The following is a 19,777-nucleotide window of genomic DNA, read 5'->3' as shown; positions in this document are numbered from 1 at the left end:
GTTCATGAATTACCACCCTGAACTCAAAAGTAGAGATGATCCCCTAAAGATTCCATGACCCTTTACAATCTGTTAGCCTCCCACAGCAACACTAGCACACACCGATTTTGCTCCAATAAACTCACCATGGAGCTTGTCACTGCTATATTTTTGCCAGTGGCTCTCCTATCTGCTATAGTTTTGAGCCCTCTTTATCTCCCCTTATAATCTCTCTGCAATTGCTAGCTCACACTGCCAAAGCACCTTTAGAATCATGCCTAGCTTACTTTTCTTTCAATGGTCTATTTTAAAGTAGACTTTGAGCCATCTATTTTAAGTCTCAAGTTTAATTAAGGTTCTGTTAAACATAAGTGCTGTTGACTTAGAATTTCTGCCCATGGCCATGCAAATCTCATAATAAATCCAACCTTCTCATTTTTTTTTAACATGATCTAAATCAAATTCTTACAGATGGATCTCTGTCCCGGACCAGCCTAATAGAGAAGTATTATGAAAATGCTGTATATCCCCACCCTCCTCAGAGTTAACTCAATAATACAGAATTTTTTTATAATATTTTAAAATCTTAAGTAAACTATTTTATTTTAAATATTTTTAAACATATCTCCAAAATTATCTCCAACATCATATTAATAAACTCCTAAAGGTATTTCTATCAAATTCCTAATCAATTAGGATGACCTACTTTCAAAATTATTTAATATATCCTGGATAGGTACACCCAATTTTTCATTTACCAGTGACCAAGGAAACCACCAGCGACTTTCAAATCAGCTGTGATGTTTCTCCCTAAGAATGTTCATGGGGCAATGATAATGTGAAAACAATCTCCCTGATATTAGTGGTAATGGTGTAGTGACAGACTTCAAATTGTAACACTTGACTGAGAGAGCCAAGGAAAATTTCATGTAGATGATAATAGCAGCTTTGGCTTATTAGTCAAAAAGATGGATGTGGCACAGTGATCTCCACCTATATTTAGTTAATCATGGGAAATGAAATAAGTGGGTACTCCAGAGACAGAGAGAGAGAGAGAGAGAAACAATCTATTCAACAGAGACCTAACTTTAGCCACTATGAGTCACAACCTGTTCATCTTCCAATTCTGACAGAGTCACCAAAATGAAGAGTAGCCCTGAGTAAGGTTCTCATTCTAATACCAAAGATATGAACTGAAATCCTTCCAACAATCCTTCTCTGAATATTTTGGTGGTTGATTTATGGCTCACTAAACACTAAAGAAAAGTATACACCCACACATTTTGTGGACCTTTAGAGATATTTGGATCCTGTTTTAGAACTATCACCAGATCTTAAGAACCCAGAATGTTACCCAGGCTGCTCATCAGAATGAAGGACTCCAGAGGGTAAGACAGAGAATGAGTTTTGATTTGTCTTCATCTCCTAATAGATACCACGGAACCTAAAAATCCATAATGTATTTCCCACTTCCTAAGTGTATATGTAATTATGGTATAAGGCTGAAGAAATTGGTAAACATGCACAACTGATCCATGACATAGAGTAAGGACTAATAAAGTAGTAAGGGACAAATGGAATTTCATGGAGCTTCTTGCTAAAATATATTAAAATTTATACAGATCACAAGAGGAATGGCAGAGAATTAGTGCTACCAGCAAAGATGACAAATAAATGTGATGCTTTCTTTGCATTTATCTGACAGTTTAGCCAGTGAAAGAATAGGGCTCTTGAGAGTCAGTTTAGCTTACCATAATTTTATCAAATGATGAGCATAGTGGTAATTATTAAAACAGATATAATCCTTACAAGAACAAAAACATTCAGCGCATGAGAATATATTATGCATATATTTATTTGAAAATGTTTCTCCTTTCTGCTGAAGATGGAACAAGATCACTTTGTTTTTACTTGATAACAAAACAATAAGTATTTGGCATCCTGTAAATTCTCTATTCCCACATGGTTCAAAAAGAAATTGAGGAGCTGTACTCTTTCATTAATTCTGCCTCTTTTTTAAATAAGGAAAAATAAATGCATGTATCTCCCAAACTCTCCAGCAGACTATTTACTTCAACTTATTTAAGTATATTTTAATAGAATATGTTTCCATTCCTGAACTATTTACCACTAAAGAGGAATAAAAACACTATAATGAGAGTAAACTAAAGATCTACCACTGGTGATAGAAACTTTTCTGACACGAGGTTTGTCAAGAAGAAAGAAGACAGTGCCTCCCTATGTAGGCAACTGAGAGTATCCACTACAGTACGTGTACCCCACAAAACTAAAACTATCCAGGATGCAGATTAGAACAAATTCACTAGACATTGGAATCTGAAAAGCTGAGATCGAAGGCAAGAGAACACCAAATACAAAGAGAAGTAAGAAATGTATAGTAAGAAATGTAACCTCATGGCCTGTTTCACAAATAAGGACTATAGTTTGCTTCAAATTTACTTCCTTGATAAATGTTTTAAGACAACTTTAATATTTAATTAAATTGTTTATGTTTTCTCATTCATATTGAAATGTATATTTGTTTACATATTTTATTTATTATTAATTATAGTAGGGATGATGATAGCTTACCATCAGTGTATAGATTACAAACTATTAAAACAGGATTCTCAATTAGCTAATATAAGAATGGAAATCGACCAGGAACGTTAGACTAGTAGCTAAATAGAGCAACACAAAATATTTTGAATCATGTCTCTTAAGGGATAGAATGACAATAATTTTGTAAAGACATGAACTTTTTGCATTATGTTACATGTTCAAGTTTGATAACTGTACGAACTGAAAGAAAAGAATTTGGACAGTAGAATATCTGAGATGGATTGTTAGAATAATGAGTGAGCACATGCTCAAAGTGGGAACATAAGGGTCTTATTCACTGTAATTTAATTTTCCAGCAGAAGGAAAAAGAGCCTTAAATTTATCAAAGTAAATATTTCCAAGAGTAGCATTTGACAAGTTTGGTTTACATTAGAAATTTTTTCTGTTTTCTCTTTTCTAGTTCCCTGGAATGTTCAGGAGAAACTCATCTTCTCCAGCCTTACTATTGTGTATGTGCAGACAGAGCAAAAGAAAATTTGTATGACTAAATGTTTATCTTTTGCTTAAATCCAAAGCTAGTTTGTGGAGGTTGTCACAAAAGAAACCTAACTACAAGACATTCAACTGAGGAAGCTGATGTCAATCATCAGAGTGTCAAAAAATGTAAACAAGTGGGTGCTTTAAAAATGTTGATAAAGAAAGAAGAGGCCAGGTGCCATGGCTTTATTCTGTAATCCCAGAACTTTGGGAGGCCGAGGTGGAGGGATCACGAGGTCAGGCAATTGAGACCATCCTGGCTGACACAGTGAAACCCCATCTTTACTAAAAATACGCACAAAAAAAATTAGCCAGGCGTGGTGGCACGTGCCTGTAGTCCCAGCTACTCCGGAGGCTGAGGCAGGAGAATCGCTTGAACCCAGGAGACGGAGGTTGCAGTGAGCTGAGATCACGCCACTGCACTCCAGCCTGGGCGACAAGAGCCAGACTCCGTCTCAAAAAACAACAAAGAAACGAACAAGACAAAAAGAAAGAAAGAAAAGAAAAGAGAAAGAAGCAGCTATTTCAAAAATCTACAAGCCATATTTTATGAACCTAAGAAATATGGAAATTAGTGTTTGTAAAGTTTTGGGGTTTTGTTGTTTTGTCTTTTTATACAAAATTGGAATAATTAGGAAATGACTTTGAAATGAATTCTTCTTTTCATTCATGTTATTTTCAGTTCTGACATATCCTGCTTTTTTTAACCCACCTCTTCCCTTTTCTTCCTCTTCCTCTCCCCGCCTCAACTAGTAGTTTTGTCCTCACTCTGATCACTAGGCTAATAGTTTACATTCAGAATTTTTATTGATTTTATCACCTATTCTGGTATCATGAAATTGGGCAAAGTGATATCTCATTCTCAACTCACAAGAGTAAGAATAACATAGTTCAGTATCAATCCACCACTGAAATATTTTTATACTTTATTAGTTCAGCTGCTTCAATCAACATAACAATTTAAATCCCATAATAAGGACTTGAAACTATCTGAAAGCAAATGGAGTAAGCTCTGGGTGCTAGCAAACAATGTTTAATTTAGTGATTTTAACATAATTTGTGAAGTTTAAATCAGTACTTATCATTTGCAACTGTCTGAGTCAGAGAATCTTAGCGTCCTAGTAATAGAAAATTGTATTCTAAGTACCCTCACCAAAGTTCCACATCGGTATGCCAAATGTTAACAGAACTAAATGTTAGGTAAACACCAACATCACATAAAATTTAAAGACAAAGTGAAGTACATGATGCTACAGATCAATTAATATATGTGTATGTCCAAAAAGTTATAACCAGGGAAAATAAAATAATGCAATACAAGTACGCTGAGCATTTAAGAAGCCTAATATAATCTTCAGCCTCTCAAGATCATATCATTATATTAAAAGCTTTTTCAATGTGGATTTTTGTATAAAGTTTTAAAGTACCCTCTAAATAAAAACTTTTGATGTATAGGATGCAGAATGTGAATTTCAAACTCTCTTGGATGTAGCAATGTTTCAAAAGCAATCTACTCATAATTTAAAAATAAAACACTTCATCAATGAGAGTCAACAAAATGTTGGTATGACATTGGGTTGTTCTGATGGAATCTTGATGGCACAAGTAACAAGAAAGTTATAAATTGGGCACTACTTTTTATATAAGGCATATGAACCCAGAAAAAAAATTTACCAAGGAAAATATTTATGGCAATTTAAAAGAAAATAAGAAATATCTGAGTTTAACACCTTGGACATCAGTCTGCCTTAGGTTTTCCATTTTTTTTCTGGATTTCTTTGAATATTTGAGGTGATTTAAACAATGCCACATATGAGGTTATTCCTCGGAATACTGCAATTGTTATGGCTACAAAGCAGAATATGTAATCCAGCATATTTAAGACTAAAGTAAATGGATCTAGGCTGCATTCTTATTCAATATTCTACTGCCTTTCCCCAATAGTCCTTAAGTACTCACACCGGGTAGGTGCATCAAAGAATGACAGTCTAAGGCTAATGGGCATTCAGTATAAATAGTAAAACCTAAACCTAAGAAAGGAATCTCCAGACTAATAATAATTTATACCAAACATCCATTTCCCAAGTGAGTTGAATTTCTATTTTGCTCTCAAATATCATTTTTATGAAATTAAGCATTAAGAGAAATGGCATATTGACAGGCATAGGGAGGGGCAGATAAATATAACCTTGATTTGGTAAGTGTCTTAGCTTCCTTCTTTATCTCTTAGGTAAGAACAATTATCCTCAAATTCCTTCCCTTAATAAAATTTCATCTACAAATATGCATTCCATTGCACATTTATCAAAGGAGACTTAGTTAGCTAAATAAAAACAGAAAAAAACAGACCTAAAGATCCATATTCTAGATTTTCAAGATATCAAGTATATGAACAAAACTGGAAGATGTGTTTTATTTATTAGGTTTAATTTTTGTCTTTGATGATGTTTTCTAGATTTAGGGATTGTAATGGTTTGTCTAAGGTGTTTCTTAAATCACTTGCACGGCCAGGCGCAGTGGCTAACGCCTGTAATCCGAGCACTTTGGAAGGCCAAGGCAGGCAGATCACGAGGTCAGGAGTTTGAGACCAGCCTGACCAACACGGTGAAACCCCAACTCTACTAAAAATACAAAAATTAGCTGGGCATGATGGTATATGCCTATAATCTCAGCTACTCAGGAGGCTAAGGCAGGAGAATCACTTGAACCCAGGAGGTGGAGGTTGCAGTGAGCCAAGCGCGCACCACTGCACTTCAGCCTGGGCAATAAGAGCAAGACTCTGTCTAAAAAAAAAAAAAAAAAAAAAAAAAAAAATTCACGTGCAAAATACTAACTCTGACCTGACTTTTTCTGGAACCTGGCTTCCCTTGAAACCTATCAAAGCTGTGGGGCAGTGTCTTAACTACCCTTTTCTCAACTGACATTTAAGTTTAGGACTAATCATGTTTTTAAATATCTCATGCCCAAACTAATACACACAGATATACACCAACAAACACATATACATGTGTATGCATGCATGCACATATACAATCCAACCATTCATAAAGGCTATTGTAAGGTATGCATGCATACATATATATTTATATATACACATACATGTAATTCAACTATTTATAAAGGCTGCTATAAAATCTTGTGATATCTGTAACTGAGATTTTCAAGCTGACTTCATTTCAATACAGAGCTTTCACTAATTGCACATTCATAACCAATAATTGATATTCAGAAGATAGAGAGCATGAGCTGAAAACATCATAAAATCATAAGAAGACATTTTCATTATATTAGAGCAAAACAGGGATGACTGTCATTCACAGAGCATTAAATAAAATGTCTTGATTTCAACCAAATCAAAGCAATTTGCCCATGTCTTCTTTGGCCCCTGTAATTCAACGAAGAGCTTTATTTTACCTAATGCTTTTCATGGAGAAGGTTATTTTTCCATTCTATTTCCTTTTCATCAGATACATGTGCTCTCATGTCTTTGGCATGTCATCAACACCAAAACACAATCCTAGCCTTTATACCAAATATTTGCATATAAACCAGTTGGGACACACAGTCTCCAAGTTAGTCATCATATAAAGTATGTTCTGTATCTAAATTTCACCTAGGCATGCAAAGAGAAATAATAAAATACCTCCCCATTTCACCTAACATATTATTACGTGAAAAGACAGAAAGAAAGTGACAAATACATTACTATTTGTAGAAACATAACAGGTTTTCATAAATATCCAGAACTTTCCAATTTAACATTGCCTTGGGAAAAAGTAAGTACTTTATGCGTAACATTCCTTATGGGAAATTATTCATGCTGTGGAATAGAAGAGTTAAGGAGTTTTATTTAAAAAAAAATAATAAACTTGGCCAGGCACAGTGGCTCACGCCTGTAATCCCAGCACTTTGGGAGGCAGAGGTGGGAGGATCATGTGAGGTCAGGAGTTTGAGACCAGCCTGGCCAACATGGTGAAATTCCGTCTCTACTAAAAATATAAAAATTAGGAGGGCGTGGTGGCTAACACCTGTAATCCCAGATACTCAGGAGGCTGAGACAGGAGAATCGCTTGAACCTGGGAGGCAGAGGTTGCAGTGAGCCGAGATCATGCCACTGCACTGCAACTTGGGTGACAGAGCAAGACTCCATCTAAATAAATAAATAAATAAATAAATAAATTTGAACTTTAAATGCCTACATCTAGAAAATCAGGCAGTAAAAAATAATTGATGCAAGAAACAGAAAAACAAACAAAAGCAGATTTAGAGTAAAACTTTTTTCTTCCGTAAGACTTTTTTCATGGCATCTTTAACATCCTGATTTCTTAAAGAGTAGATTAAAGGATTTAACATAGGTGTGAACAAAATGTAACATACTGAAGCCACTTTACGAAGTTCAGGGTTATTTGGAGGTGTGAGATACACAAACGAGACAGTCCCATAGAGCAAACTTACAACCCCCAGGTGGGAGCTGCAAGTGGAGAAGGCTTTCTTCCTTCCTTCACTGGAGCGGATCTTTACAACTGTGGACACAATGTACATATAAGATACGACAATGACAACTATTGTGGGCAAAATAATGAGGACAGCCAAACTAAATGACACCATCTTATTCATGAAGATATTGGAACAGGATATCTTTTCAATCGGGTTTGAATCACAGTAGAAGTGATCAATGACTCGGGAGGCACAGAAAGACATGGAGAATGTGACACTGATTTGAAGGATGGAACTGACCCAGCCACAGAGGTAGGAACCAGCCACCAATTGGATACAGACACTTCTTGACATGCGAACAGAGTAGAGGAGTGGATTGCAGATGGCAACGAAGCGGTCATAAGCCATGGCTGCCAGAACAAAGGCCTCTGTTACCATGAAAAGTGCATAAAGGAACAGCTGTGCCACACAACCTGCAAAGGATATGGTCTTTTTATGAGATAGGATGTTGACCATGGCTTTGGGTACAATAACAGTAGAGTAGGAGAGATCGATGACGGAGAGATTGCCTAGGAAGAAATACATTGGTGCGTTCAGCCGGGGATCAGTCACAATGATGCCAATCATACTAAGGTTTCCCAGAAGAACCATCCCATAAATAATCAGGAATAGTAGGAAAAGGAGACTCTGGAGCTCTGGACGAACTCTGATGCCTACAAGAATGAAGTCAGTCACTGCTGAATGGTTGTTTCCTCCCTTGTCACCCATGGCAAATATCTGCTTCAAGATATAAGAGGAAGTCAGCAAATAAATGTTCTACACTTCCTCTACTATAACAAAAACACTTAACATTAAAGAAGACTTCATAGTTGGCATATGCCTTCATTATCCCATTAAGTTTACACACACAAGCAAATGAAAGATGAGAGATATTTTGACTTGCCTAAGGTAACACAACTGGATAACAATGGAGTTTGGACCCAAGGTACAGTATTTTGTATCCATACTAGTAATAATTTCAACACAATGTAGTTTGATACTTTTTTATATCTCTCTACCTTGTTACATAAGATGGTTTATGAGATGTCATTTGTGATTGAGGTGATGATTTCAAAATATTACCAGCAAATTCCTAATGCTAAGAAAAAGACTCTTCCTTAAGTTTGAATCTATCATGTAATATTCACTTTTCCTTTAAAAACACATTGCTTCAAAATGCTAATAAATAAATGAGGGGAAAGAAAGCTGAAAGTACATTCCAAGGTAACATGAACCTTATACCAAAAGAGCTCTTATAACCTCAAGGAAATTATCAGTTAACTGTTTTACTTAGAGATTTTTTTTTAAATTTTTTCTTGAAAAAATAAAAACAGGATACATGTGCAGAATGTGCAGGTTTATTACATAGGTATACAGGGATCTTTTAAAATGTGATCAGTCTTCAGCTCCTGGAACTAGTTTACTTTTATTCAAGGACAAAAGTAAAATGGAAACTATGTCTTTATATTTTTTATTCTATGAAGTTCATTGATCCTGCTTTTTTCTACATAAATCTGTCAAGAAAGTCATGCCATCAGACTTTTCCAAATTTGAGAAAAAATAGATGTAAATTAAGAAAATTATATTTGCTATGCAATCTATACAGTCAATAAAAATTATGGACTGTGGAAAAGAATAGATTGTATAGCAAATTTTTTGAACTCTTAAGCTGATGATAAGAGCTTAGTAGTTTAAAAAAGGATGAGTTTGTGTCCTTTGTAGGGACATGGATGCAGCTGGAAACCATCATTCTCAGCAAACTATCGCAAGAACAGAAAACCAGACACCGCATGTTCTCACTCATAGGTGGGAACTGAACAATGAGATCACTTGGACTCGGGAAGGGGAACATCACACACCGGGGCCTATCACGGGGAGGGGGGAGGGGGAAGGGATTGCACTGGGAGTTATACCTGATGTAAATGACGAGTTGATGGGTGCTGACGAGTTGATGGGTGCAGCACAGCAACATGGCACAAGTATACATATGTAACAAACCTGCATGTTGTGCACATGTACCCTAGAACTTAAAGTATAATAATAATAAAAAAAATAAATAGTATTAATTTCTTAAACACATCCAAATTAACCTATTTGAATTTGGGTGACCTATTAAGCAACCAAAACAACTTTGGTTAATTTGAAATATTTCTGTTTTTTATTTTTATGTAAAACAACAGACTCATTGTCTATTAAGTTGTCTAGCAATTAAAGATGATCCTACCACATCTTTTCTTCTTTGGTAGCATTTAAGCAAAGTATCATTCATCCTTTCAAGGAGTGGTATGGATAATAAAAGTGAGCAAATGATCCAGAAAAATATCTTTGCCAAAATTGAAATAAGTGCTATGCTAGCAATCATAATTACAGAGCATGCAGAATTCCTCTGACTCTTTATCCTCCCTCAAGTGTTAAGAGGTTTAAGAGGTTTACTTTTTTCATTTTCCTATGTTCTACAAAAGTCTCTCAGATCCCAAAGCCTTCATGACCTTCCTTACATCTTTCATTTGTTACCTCTCTCAATAACTTCATCCAAAAAAGACTAAAATTAATTAAAATACATTCAAATCAACAGAAAAAAAATGATTGAACATAATAACATTAGTATTCTCAGTCTCCACTGTCCTCACACCAACTGTTCCACCACACATTTGAAACCTATTCGAATAAATGTGTAGTCATTTAGTTTTATTGGGGAAATAAATTAGACTTACAGCTTAAAATGCATGAGGATGACTAAATTTTATTCCTGGAATAGAATAAAGCTTTTTAGGCATGAAGCTGAATAGAACAGTTTCAAACATCAGCCATCATTTGTTGGTTTGGAATAGGAAAAGGAGGTCCGTTACAGAGAATAGAAATGACTTTTAAGACATGCTAAAATCATTTCACACGTATCTCTCCCTTCTGTAATAATAAGTCACAAGCTTGTGACAATTAGTTTGATTGTGGTGATCATTTCACAATGTATAGATATTAAAACATCAAGTCTAATACCTTAAGTATATATAATTTTCATATCAATAATACGTCAACTCTTTTAAAAACTCATAAGCTTAACAGGCCTTGTTGTTTAACCATATATATATATATATACATATATATATATATATTTTTTTTAAGGAAGAAGTAGAGGAGGAGGAAGAGGGAGAAGGGCAGTTGAAAGAGAAGGAAAAACTCTTAAATTCTTATACCAAATGGAATGCTACTTTTTGACCCTTTTTGAAAGTGACATATTCGTTTTTCAAGAATTAATCCATTTCCAGCTTTCTGATTATCAACTAACGTGTTGAGTCAATATGTTTAAGGATCTATGCTGTGTCAAGTATTGTGTTTGGCACAAAAATGAAGACAAAAAAGAATTAAATGTAATTCCAACTTAAAACACGGTATGATACCTGATATGAGATGTTTATTACAATATAATAACTACCTTTAATTCATTACTAAATGACGAATAGTAAATAAATAAGCTCACTGCTAACTTTTGAAGAACACATGTTTTTAAATGTTGAAGATGATAAAACCTTTAGGTAAGACATTCTTGGAGCACAGGAACTTTAGTATAGACAGGCTTTTGAGAGCAAGCTGACTTTAGAATAATTATAGGATCATAATTGTAGAATTTGCATGCAAATTTATAGACTATTGACCATCAAAATATTTATCTCCATTAATAAAGAATTTTAAATAAAGAGCCAATTTTGGTATGAAATAATTGGAATAGCGATAATAGAGAATTTTTATGATTGCGAGGTTTTCTAAGAAGTGAAACAAGAAAAATTATAGAATACATATCACTAGGACTAGATTTTAAACATCAATTATCATGTTCCCAGTCTGGTTTAGTCATGATCTTTCTTCAAGCAATAAAATAGGAATATTGAAGTTTATTCTCATGTTGATAATTTTTAATTTATGGCTTAGCACATTTTGAAACTCAAGAAAAAAATATATTTAAGTATATTGAAAATGTTCCGGCTGTCTTATTATATGATTAAAATAAATATGATATGTTGTTTTATAATTATTCTTACCTGAATTTATGTTTCTTTTGTCTTGTAAACTTTTTCACATGAAACTATAAAGTTCCAAATTCTTTTTACTTCCTTCTATAAAGATATATTGAAAAATAAAAACTATCAATGACAACATCAAAATTAAACATCTCAAATAATGTTTAATCCCCAGCAAAATAACAATCCTCATAGGCATGGCATGACCATGTTCTTAGCAGTTTTGCCTGGCTCCTTAATTTACCATTACCTGTTATTAAAGTTTGTTCTTTCTTTAATATAATTTTGTTTGAAAACTTGTTATAGTTGTCTTCCTGCACACAGTATGAAGATGATGGACTAGAAATCTCTGTAGTTTTCTCAGAGAATAATGGGTATTTCCCTACCAAAACTGAATAAATGCTAATTGAATCTATGAAATCAAACTACATGAAAATCTCTTGCCTCCCTGCTGTCATATTTCACAGGCCTTAGAATGAAGATGGGAGCAAAATGGAAATTTAAAGTGAACAAAACTCTCTGCTCCCTGATGGCCTACGAAGATAGCAGCAGCTAGAATCCATAGTCGTCTTAGTTTTTTTCCAGTCTCATGAAACTATTTCAGAGAATTGCAGCATAACATTTTTCAGAATTTTGGAGGAAGAAGTTCCTCTGAGAGAAGGCTGAAAAATAAGTCAATTATAATTTCATAACAAGGTTAAACTCTAGAGCCATCCCATGAGGACATGTGAGGAGCAAACACTAAGTGTGATTTCTGTACTTGTTGAATACTCTTGGGGTAATCACCAAGTTATTTTGGACAAGACTCCTTATTATAAAGTGTTTTCTTTATATTAAGAGAAAGTTTGCTTCTCTATGAATTCCACCCACCTGAATGTCAGAGTCTCAACCCATTACTCTGCTTTCTAAAGGTCCACTGAATATTTGTATTTTATCTTCTGACATGAAAAAGACAAATACATTAATGCCCCCTAGTCTACATTTCTGGATTCAGCATCCTTAATTTGTTAGGATCTTTTAGTTGCTATTGAATAATTTCTAAGTATCCTTTTCAAAAAATCTATTGTCACAATTTGACATCAAGCTGTATATAGTCTATCAAGTTGAAATATGACTGCCTAATTACTTGCAATGTAACTCTTTAAGGCATATGACACAGAAAGCGTTGTTTTTCAAATATTGCTTCACACTGATCTTTCACCAAAAGAAACCTTTAGTTTTATTCTTGTTTTTGTTTTATTTTGGTCTTATGTAAATTGCTACTGAGTTTTGGTGTTCCATATTCTTGTTCTGTGACTTCTCTTATATTGTCTTTTCTCTAACTACACTTTTTCAATATTTTATATCTAACCGTCTTTTACCTTTTAGGTTGCTGCTTTCATACTATATTTCCATGTTATAAAAACCAATGTAATATAGTTGTGTGCCCTTCATGTCTTATTAGTGAGTGCTGCATGTTTTTGGACATAAGGAAGTTTTATTTTATTGCTTTTAAGTTTTTATTGATATAACTTTTTTTTTTTTTTGAAGCAGAGTCTTGCTCTGTTGCCCAGGCTGGAGTACCATGGCACAGTCTCAGCTCACTGCAACCTCCACCTCTGGAATTCAAGCAATTCTCCTGCCTCAGCCTCCTGAGTAGCTGGGATTACAGGTGCACACCACCATGCCCAGCTAATTTTTGTGATTTTTAGTAGAGATGGGGTTTCGCCATGTTGGTCAGGCTGGTCTCAAACTCCTGACCTCATGATCCACCTGCCTCGACCTCCCAAACTGCTGGGATTATGGGCCGTGAGCCACTGGCCCGGCCTTGATATCACTTTTAAACAGAAATAATTCAAGGTTATTTGATAAAGCCTGCTTCCAGGTTAATGAAGATCAATTAATCAGCTTAAGAAGTGTACACTTTTTGGACCACTATAAGTCTAGCCTTTTATTTACAAAGACTATAAAATATTTTATCAGAAAAAGATACATTACATGATAGTCTTCTGAATGACAATTTCCTTAAACAGAAAAGGGTTTCAATTCACTTTTCCTGATTCTTCAGGAACCTAATAATTCTGTAAAACCTAAGATATTGTATCAAATTATTAGATATATTCCAAGCATTGTGAAATGTATACATAACTACAAACTTAATATATAAAATAAACTTTCGTCATTGTGTCTATGGATATACTGAATTGTCATCTCAGAAACTGCTCAAATGTGTGAGCTATGATGATTCTAATTCACAAACCGAGGATCCAGAAACCCGCTTCAAATGCAAGCTCTTTACAATCTGACTTCACAACATGTATCCCCAGCTTTAAGTCCCACCCCGCTTCTTCTCCTGCTTATAATCACCCTCAGTTTACTACTCCCATTTCCAGAATAGACAGGGGTTTCCTGGCTCCCTGTTGTTACTCATTCATTCACTTATCAACCTGAATTTCTTTCCTGCCCTTTTATTTTCACTTCTATACTAAAATAACTTATTGATAGCATCAACACAATTTCTAAACACTTGGTATATTCATTTACCATTACAACGTAAAATATTGCCTTTAATATGAATTTGGCATGTATAGTTTAAAACTAGGTGCCTATTTGGAAGTCCTATTAGCATATCAGACAACTTAGGCCAACCCTTCTCTCAGTCCTGGCTTGGTGGCATAGCTACAAATATGAAAGACAGGAGGGAACACAAAGAACATTGCTTCCTCAAAAGTAATACATTTTCATCAGTTTATGACATCTTATTTACATGATGGCTGTTGAGAAAATCATTTTTTTTTAATTAATTTATTATTATTATACTTTAAGTTGTAGGGTACATGTGCATAACGTGCAGGTTTGTTACATACGTATACTTGTGCCATGTTGGTGTGCTGCACCCATCAACTCGTCATTTACATCAGGTATAACTCCCAATGCAATCCCTCCCCCCTCCCCCCTCCCCATGATAGGCCCCGGTGTGTGATGTTCCCCTTCCTGAGTCCAAGTGATCTCATTGTTCAGTTCCCACCTATGAGTGAGAACATGTGGTGTTTGGTTTTCTGTTCTTGTGATAGTTTGCTAAGAATGATGGTTTCCAGCTGCATCCATGTCCCTACAAAGGACACAAACTCATCCTTTTTTATGGCTGCATAGTATTCCATGGTGTATATGTGCCACATTTTCTTAATCCAATCTGTCACTGATGGACATTTGGGTTGATTCCAAGTTTTTGCTATTGTGAATAGTGCTGCAATAAACATACGTGTGCATGTGTCTTTATAGCAGCATAATTTATAATCTTTTGGGTATATCCCCAGTAATGGGATGGCTGGGTCATATGGTACATCTAGTTCTAGATCCTTGAGGAATCGCCATACTGTTTTCCATAATGGTTGAACTAGTTTACAATCCCACCAACAGTGTAAAAGTGTTCCTATTTCTCCACATCCTCTCCAGCACCTGTTGTTTCCTGACTTTTTAATGATCGCCATTCTAACTGGTGTGAGATGGTATCTCATTGTGGTTTTGATTTGCATTTCTCTGATGGCCAGTGATGATGAGCATTTTTTCATGTGTCTGTTGGCTGTATGAATGTCTTCTTTTGAGAAATGTCTGTTCATATCCTTTGCCCACTTTTTGATGGGGTTGTTTGTTTTTTTCTTGTAAATTTGTTTGAGTTCTTTGTAGGTTCTGGATATTAGCCCTTTGACAGATGAGTAGATTGCAAACATTTTCTCCCATTCTGTAGGTTGCCTGTTCACTCTGATGGTAGTTTCTTTTGCTGTGCAGAAGCTCTTTAGTTTAATTAGATCCCATTTGTCAATTTTGGCTTTTGCTGCCGTTGCTTTTGGTGTTTTAGACATGAAGTCTTTGCCCATGCCTATGTCCTGAATGGTACTACCTAGGTTTTCCTCTAGGATTTTTATGGTATTAGGTCTAACATTTAAGTCTCTAATCCATCTTGAATTAATTTTCGTATAAGGAGTAAGGAAAGGATCCAGTTTCAGCTTTCTACTTATGGCTAGCCAATTTTCCCAGCACCATTTATTAAATAGGGAATCCTTTCCCCATTTCTTGTTTCTCTCACGTTTATCAAAGATCAGATGGCTGTAGATGTGTGGTATTATTTCTGAGGACTCTGTTCTGTTCCATTGGTCTATATCTCTGTTTTGGTACCAGTACCATGCTGTTTTGGTTACTGTAGCCTTGTAGTATAGTTTGAAGTCAGGTAGCGTGATGCCTCCAGCTTTGTTCTTTTGACTTAGGATTGTCTTGGAGATGCGGGCTCTTTTTTGGTTCCATATGAACTTTAAAGCAGTTTTTTCCAATTCTGTGAAGAAACTCATTGGTAGCTTGATGGGGATGGCATTGAATCTATAAATTACCTTGGGCAGTATGGCCATTTTCACGATATTGATTCTTCCTATCCATGAGCATGGTATGTTCTTCCATTTGTTTGTGTCCTCTTTGATTTCACTGAGCAGTGGTTTGTAGTTCTCCTTGAAGAGGTCCTTTACATCCCTTGTAAGTTGGATTCCTAGGTATTTTATTCTCTTTGAAGCAATTGTGAATGGAAGTTCATTCCTGATTTGGCTCTCTGTTTGTCTGTTACTGGTGTATAAGAATGCTTGTGATTTTTGCACATTAATTTTGTATCCTGAGACTTTGCTGAAGTTGCTTATCAGCTTAAGGAGATTTTGGGCTGAGACAATGGGGTTTTCTAAATATACAATCATGTCATCTGCAAACAGGGACAATTTGACTTCTTCTTTTCCTAACTGAATACCCTTGATTTCTTTCTCTTGCCTGATTGCCCTAGCCAGAACTTCCAACACTATGTTGAATAGGAGTGGTGAGAGAGGGCATCCCTGTCTTGTGCCAGTTTTCAAAGGGAATTTTTCCAGTTTTTGCCCATTCAGTATGATATTGGCTGTGGGTTTGTCATAAATAGCTCTTATTATTTTGAGGTACATTCCATCAATACTGAATTTATTGAGCGTTTTTAGCATGAAGGGCTGTTGAATTTTGTCAAAAGCCTTTTCTGCATCTATTGAGATAATCATGTGGTTCTTGTCTTTGGTTCTGTTTATATGCTGGATTATGTTTATTGATTTGCGAATGTTGAACCAGCCTTGCATCCCAGGGATGAAGCCCACTTGATCATGGTGGATAAGCTTTTTGATGTGTTGCTGAATCTGGTTTGCCAGTATTTTACTGAGGATTTTTGCATCGATGTTCATCAGGGATATTGGTCTAAAATTCTCTTTTTTAGTTGTGTCTCTGCCAGGCTTTGGTATCAGGATGATGTTGGCCTCATAAAATGAGTTAGGGAGGATTCCCTCTTTTTCTATTGATTGGAATAGTTTCAGAAGGAATGGTACCAACTCCTCCTTGTACCTCTGGTAGAATTCAGCTGTGAATTCATCTGGTCCTGGACTTTTTTTGGTTGGTAGGCTATTAATTATTGCCTCAATTTCAGAGCCTGCTATTGGTCTATTCAGGGATTCAACTTCTTCCTGGTTTAGTCTTGGAAGAGTGTAAGTGTCCAGGAAATTATCCATTTCTTCTAGATTTTCCAGTTTATTTGCGTAGAGGTGTTTATAGTATTCTCTGATGGTAGTTTGTATTTCTGTGGGGTCGGTGGTGATATCCCCTTTATCATTTTTAATTGCGTCGATTTGATTCTTCTCTCTTTTCTTCTTTATTAGTCTTGCTAGTGGTCTGTCAATTTTGTTGATCTTTTCAAAAAACCAACTCCTGGATTCATTGATTTTTTGGAGGGTTTTTTGTGTCTCTATCTCCTTCAGTTCTGCTCTGATCTTAGTTATTTCTTGCCTTCTGCTAGCTTTTGAATGTGTTTGCTCTTGCTTCTCTAGTTCTTTTAATTGCGATGTTAGAGTGTCAATTTTAGATCTTTCCTGCTTTCTCTTGTGGGCATTTAGTGCTATAAATTTCCCTCTACACACTGCTTTAAATGTGTCCCAGAGATTCTGGTATGTTGTATCTTTGTTCTCATTGGTTTCAAAGAACATCTTTATTTCTGCCTTCATTTCGTTATGTACCCAGTAGTCATTCAGGAGCAGGTTGTTCAGTTTCCATGTAGTTGAGTGGTTTTGATTGAGTTTCTTAGTCCTGAGTTCTAGTTTGATTGCACTGTGGTCTGAGAGACAGTTTGTTATAATTTCTGTTCTTGTACATTTGCTGAGGAGTGATTTACTTCCAATTATGTGGTCAATTTTGGAGTAAGTACGATGTGGTGCTGAGAAGAATGTATATTCTGTTGATTTGGGGTGGAGGGTTCTATAGATGTCTATTAGGTCTGCTTGCTGCAGAGATGAGTTCAATTCCTGGATATCCTTGTTAACTTTCTGTCTCGTTGATCTGTCTAATGTTGACAGTGGAGTGTTGAAGTCTCCCATTATTATTGTATGGGAGTCTAAGTCTCTTTGTAAGTCTCTAAGGACTTCCTTTATGAATCTGGGTGCTCCTGTATTGGGTGCATATATATTTAGGATAGTTAGCTCTTCCTGTTGAATTGATCCCTTTACCATTATGTAATGGCCTTCTTTGTCTCTTTTGATCTTTGATGGTTTAAAGTCTGTTTTATCAGAGACTAGTATTGCAACCCCCGCTTTTTTTTGTTCTCCATTTGCTTGGTAAATCTTCCTCCATCCCTTTATTTTGAGCCTATGTATGTCTCTGCGTGTGAGATGGGTCTCCTGAATACAGCAGACTGATGGGTCTTGACTCTTTATCCAGTTTGCCAGTCTGTGTCTTTTAATTGGAGCATTTAGTCCATTTACATTTAAGGTTAAGATTGTTATGTGTGAACTTGATCCTGCCATTATGATATTAACTGGTTATTTTGCTCGTTAGTTGATGCAGTTTCTTCCTAGCCTCAATGGTCTTTACATTTTGGCATGTTTTTGCAATGGCTGGTACCGGTTGTTCCTTTCCATGTTGAGTGCTTCCTTCAGGGTCTCTTGTAAGGCAGGCCTAGTGGTGACAAAATCTCTAAGTATTTGCTTATCTGTAAAGGATTTTATTTCTCCTTCACTTATGAAACTTAGTTTGGCTGGATATGAAATTCTGGGTTTAAAATTCTTTTCTTTAAGAATGTTGAATATTGGCCCCCATTCTCTTCTGGCTTGTAGAGTTTCTGCCGAGAGATCTGCTGTTAGTCTGATGGGCTTCCCTTTGTGGGTAACCCGACCTTTCTCTCTGGCTGCCCTTAAGATTTTTTCCTTCATTTCAACTTTGGTGAATCTGGCAATTATGTGTCTTGGAGTTGCTCTTCTCGAGGAGTATCTTTGTGGCGTTCTCTGTATTTCCTGGATTTGAATGTTGGCCTGCCCTACTAGGTTGGGGAAGTTCTCCTGGATGATATCCTGAAGAGTGTTTTCCAACTTGGTTCCATTTTCCCCCTCACTTTTAGGCACCCCAATCAGACGTAGATTTGGTCTTTTTACATAATCCCATACTTCTTGCAGGCTTTGTTCATTTCTTTTTCTTCTTTTTTCTTTTGGTTTCTCTTCTCGCTTCATTTCATTCATTTGATCCTCAATCGCTGATACTCTTTCTTCCAGTTGATCGAGTCGGTTACTGAAGCTTGTGCATTTGTCACGTATTTCTCGTGTCATGGTTTTCATCTCTTTCATTTCGTTTATGACCTTGTCTGCATTAATTACTCTAGCCATCAATTCTTCCACTTTTTTTTCAAGATTTTTAGTTTCTTTACGCTGGGTACGTAATTCCTCCTTTAGCTCTGAGAAATTTGATGGACTGAAGCCTTCTTCTCTCACCTCGTCAAAGTCATTCTCCGTCCAGCTTTGATCCGTTGCTGGCGATGAGCTGCGCTCCTTTGCTGGGGGAGATGCGCTCTTATTTTTTGAATTTCCAGCTTTTCTGCCCTGCTTTTCCCCCATCTTTGTGGTTTTATCTGCCTCTGGTCTTTGATGATGGTGATGTACTGATGGGGTTTTGGTGTAGGTGTCCTTCCTGTTTGATAGTTTTCCTTCTAACAGTCAGGACCCTCAGCTGTAGGTCTGTTGGAGATTGCTTGAGGTCCACTCCAGACCCTGTTTGCCTGGGTATCAGCAGCAGAGGCTGCAGAAGATAGAATATTGCTGAACAGCGAGTATACCTGTCTGATTCTTGCTTTGGAAGCTTCCTCTCAGGGGTGTACTCCACCCTGTGAGGTGTGGGGTGTCAGACTGCCCCTAGTGGGG

The 19,777-nt window shown here is 36.1% G+C and overlaps 1 protein-coding gene across 1 annotated transcript; it reads right to left on the bottom strand.

The window, feature by feature from the left end:
* Positions 1-7,341: 7,341 nt before the first annotated feature.
* On the bottom strand, positions 7,342-8,283 carry LOC705133 (olfactory receptor 9K1). Its single transcript, XM_001093514.5, has one exon. It carries the CDS (start codon positions 8,281-8,283, stop codon positions 7,342-7,344), a length of 942 nt encoding a protein of 313 aa, XP_001093514.2.
* Between the last annotated feature and the right edge of the window lie 11,494 nt (positions 8,284-19,777).

The sequence above is a fragment of the Macaca mulatta genome, chromosome 11 (genome assembly GCF_049350105.2).
Source record: "Macaca mulatta isolate MMU2019108-1 chromosome 11, T2T-MMU8v2.0, whole genome shotgun sequence".
NCBI lineage: Eukaryota > Metazoa > Chordata > Mammalia > Primates > Cercopithecidae > Macaca > Macaca mulatta.
This window is presented reverse-complemented; position numbering and strand designations above follow the sequence as displayed.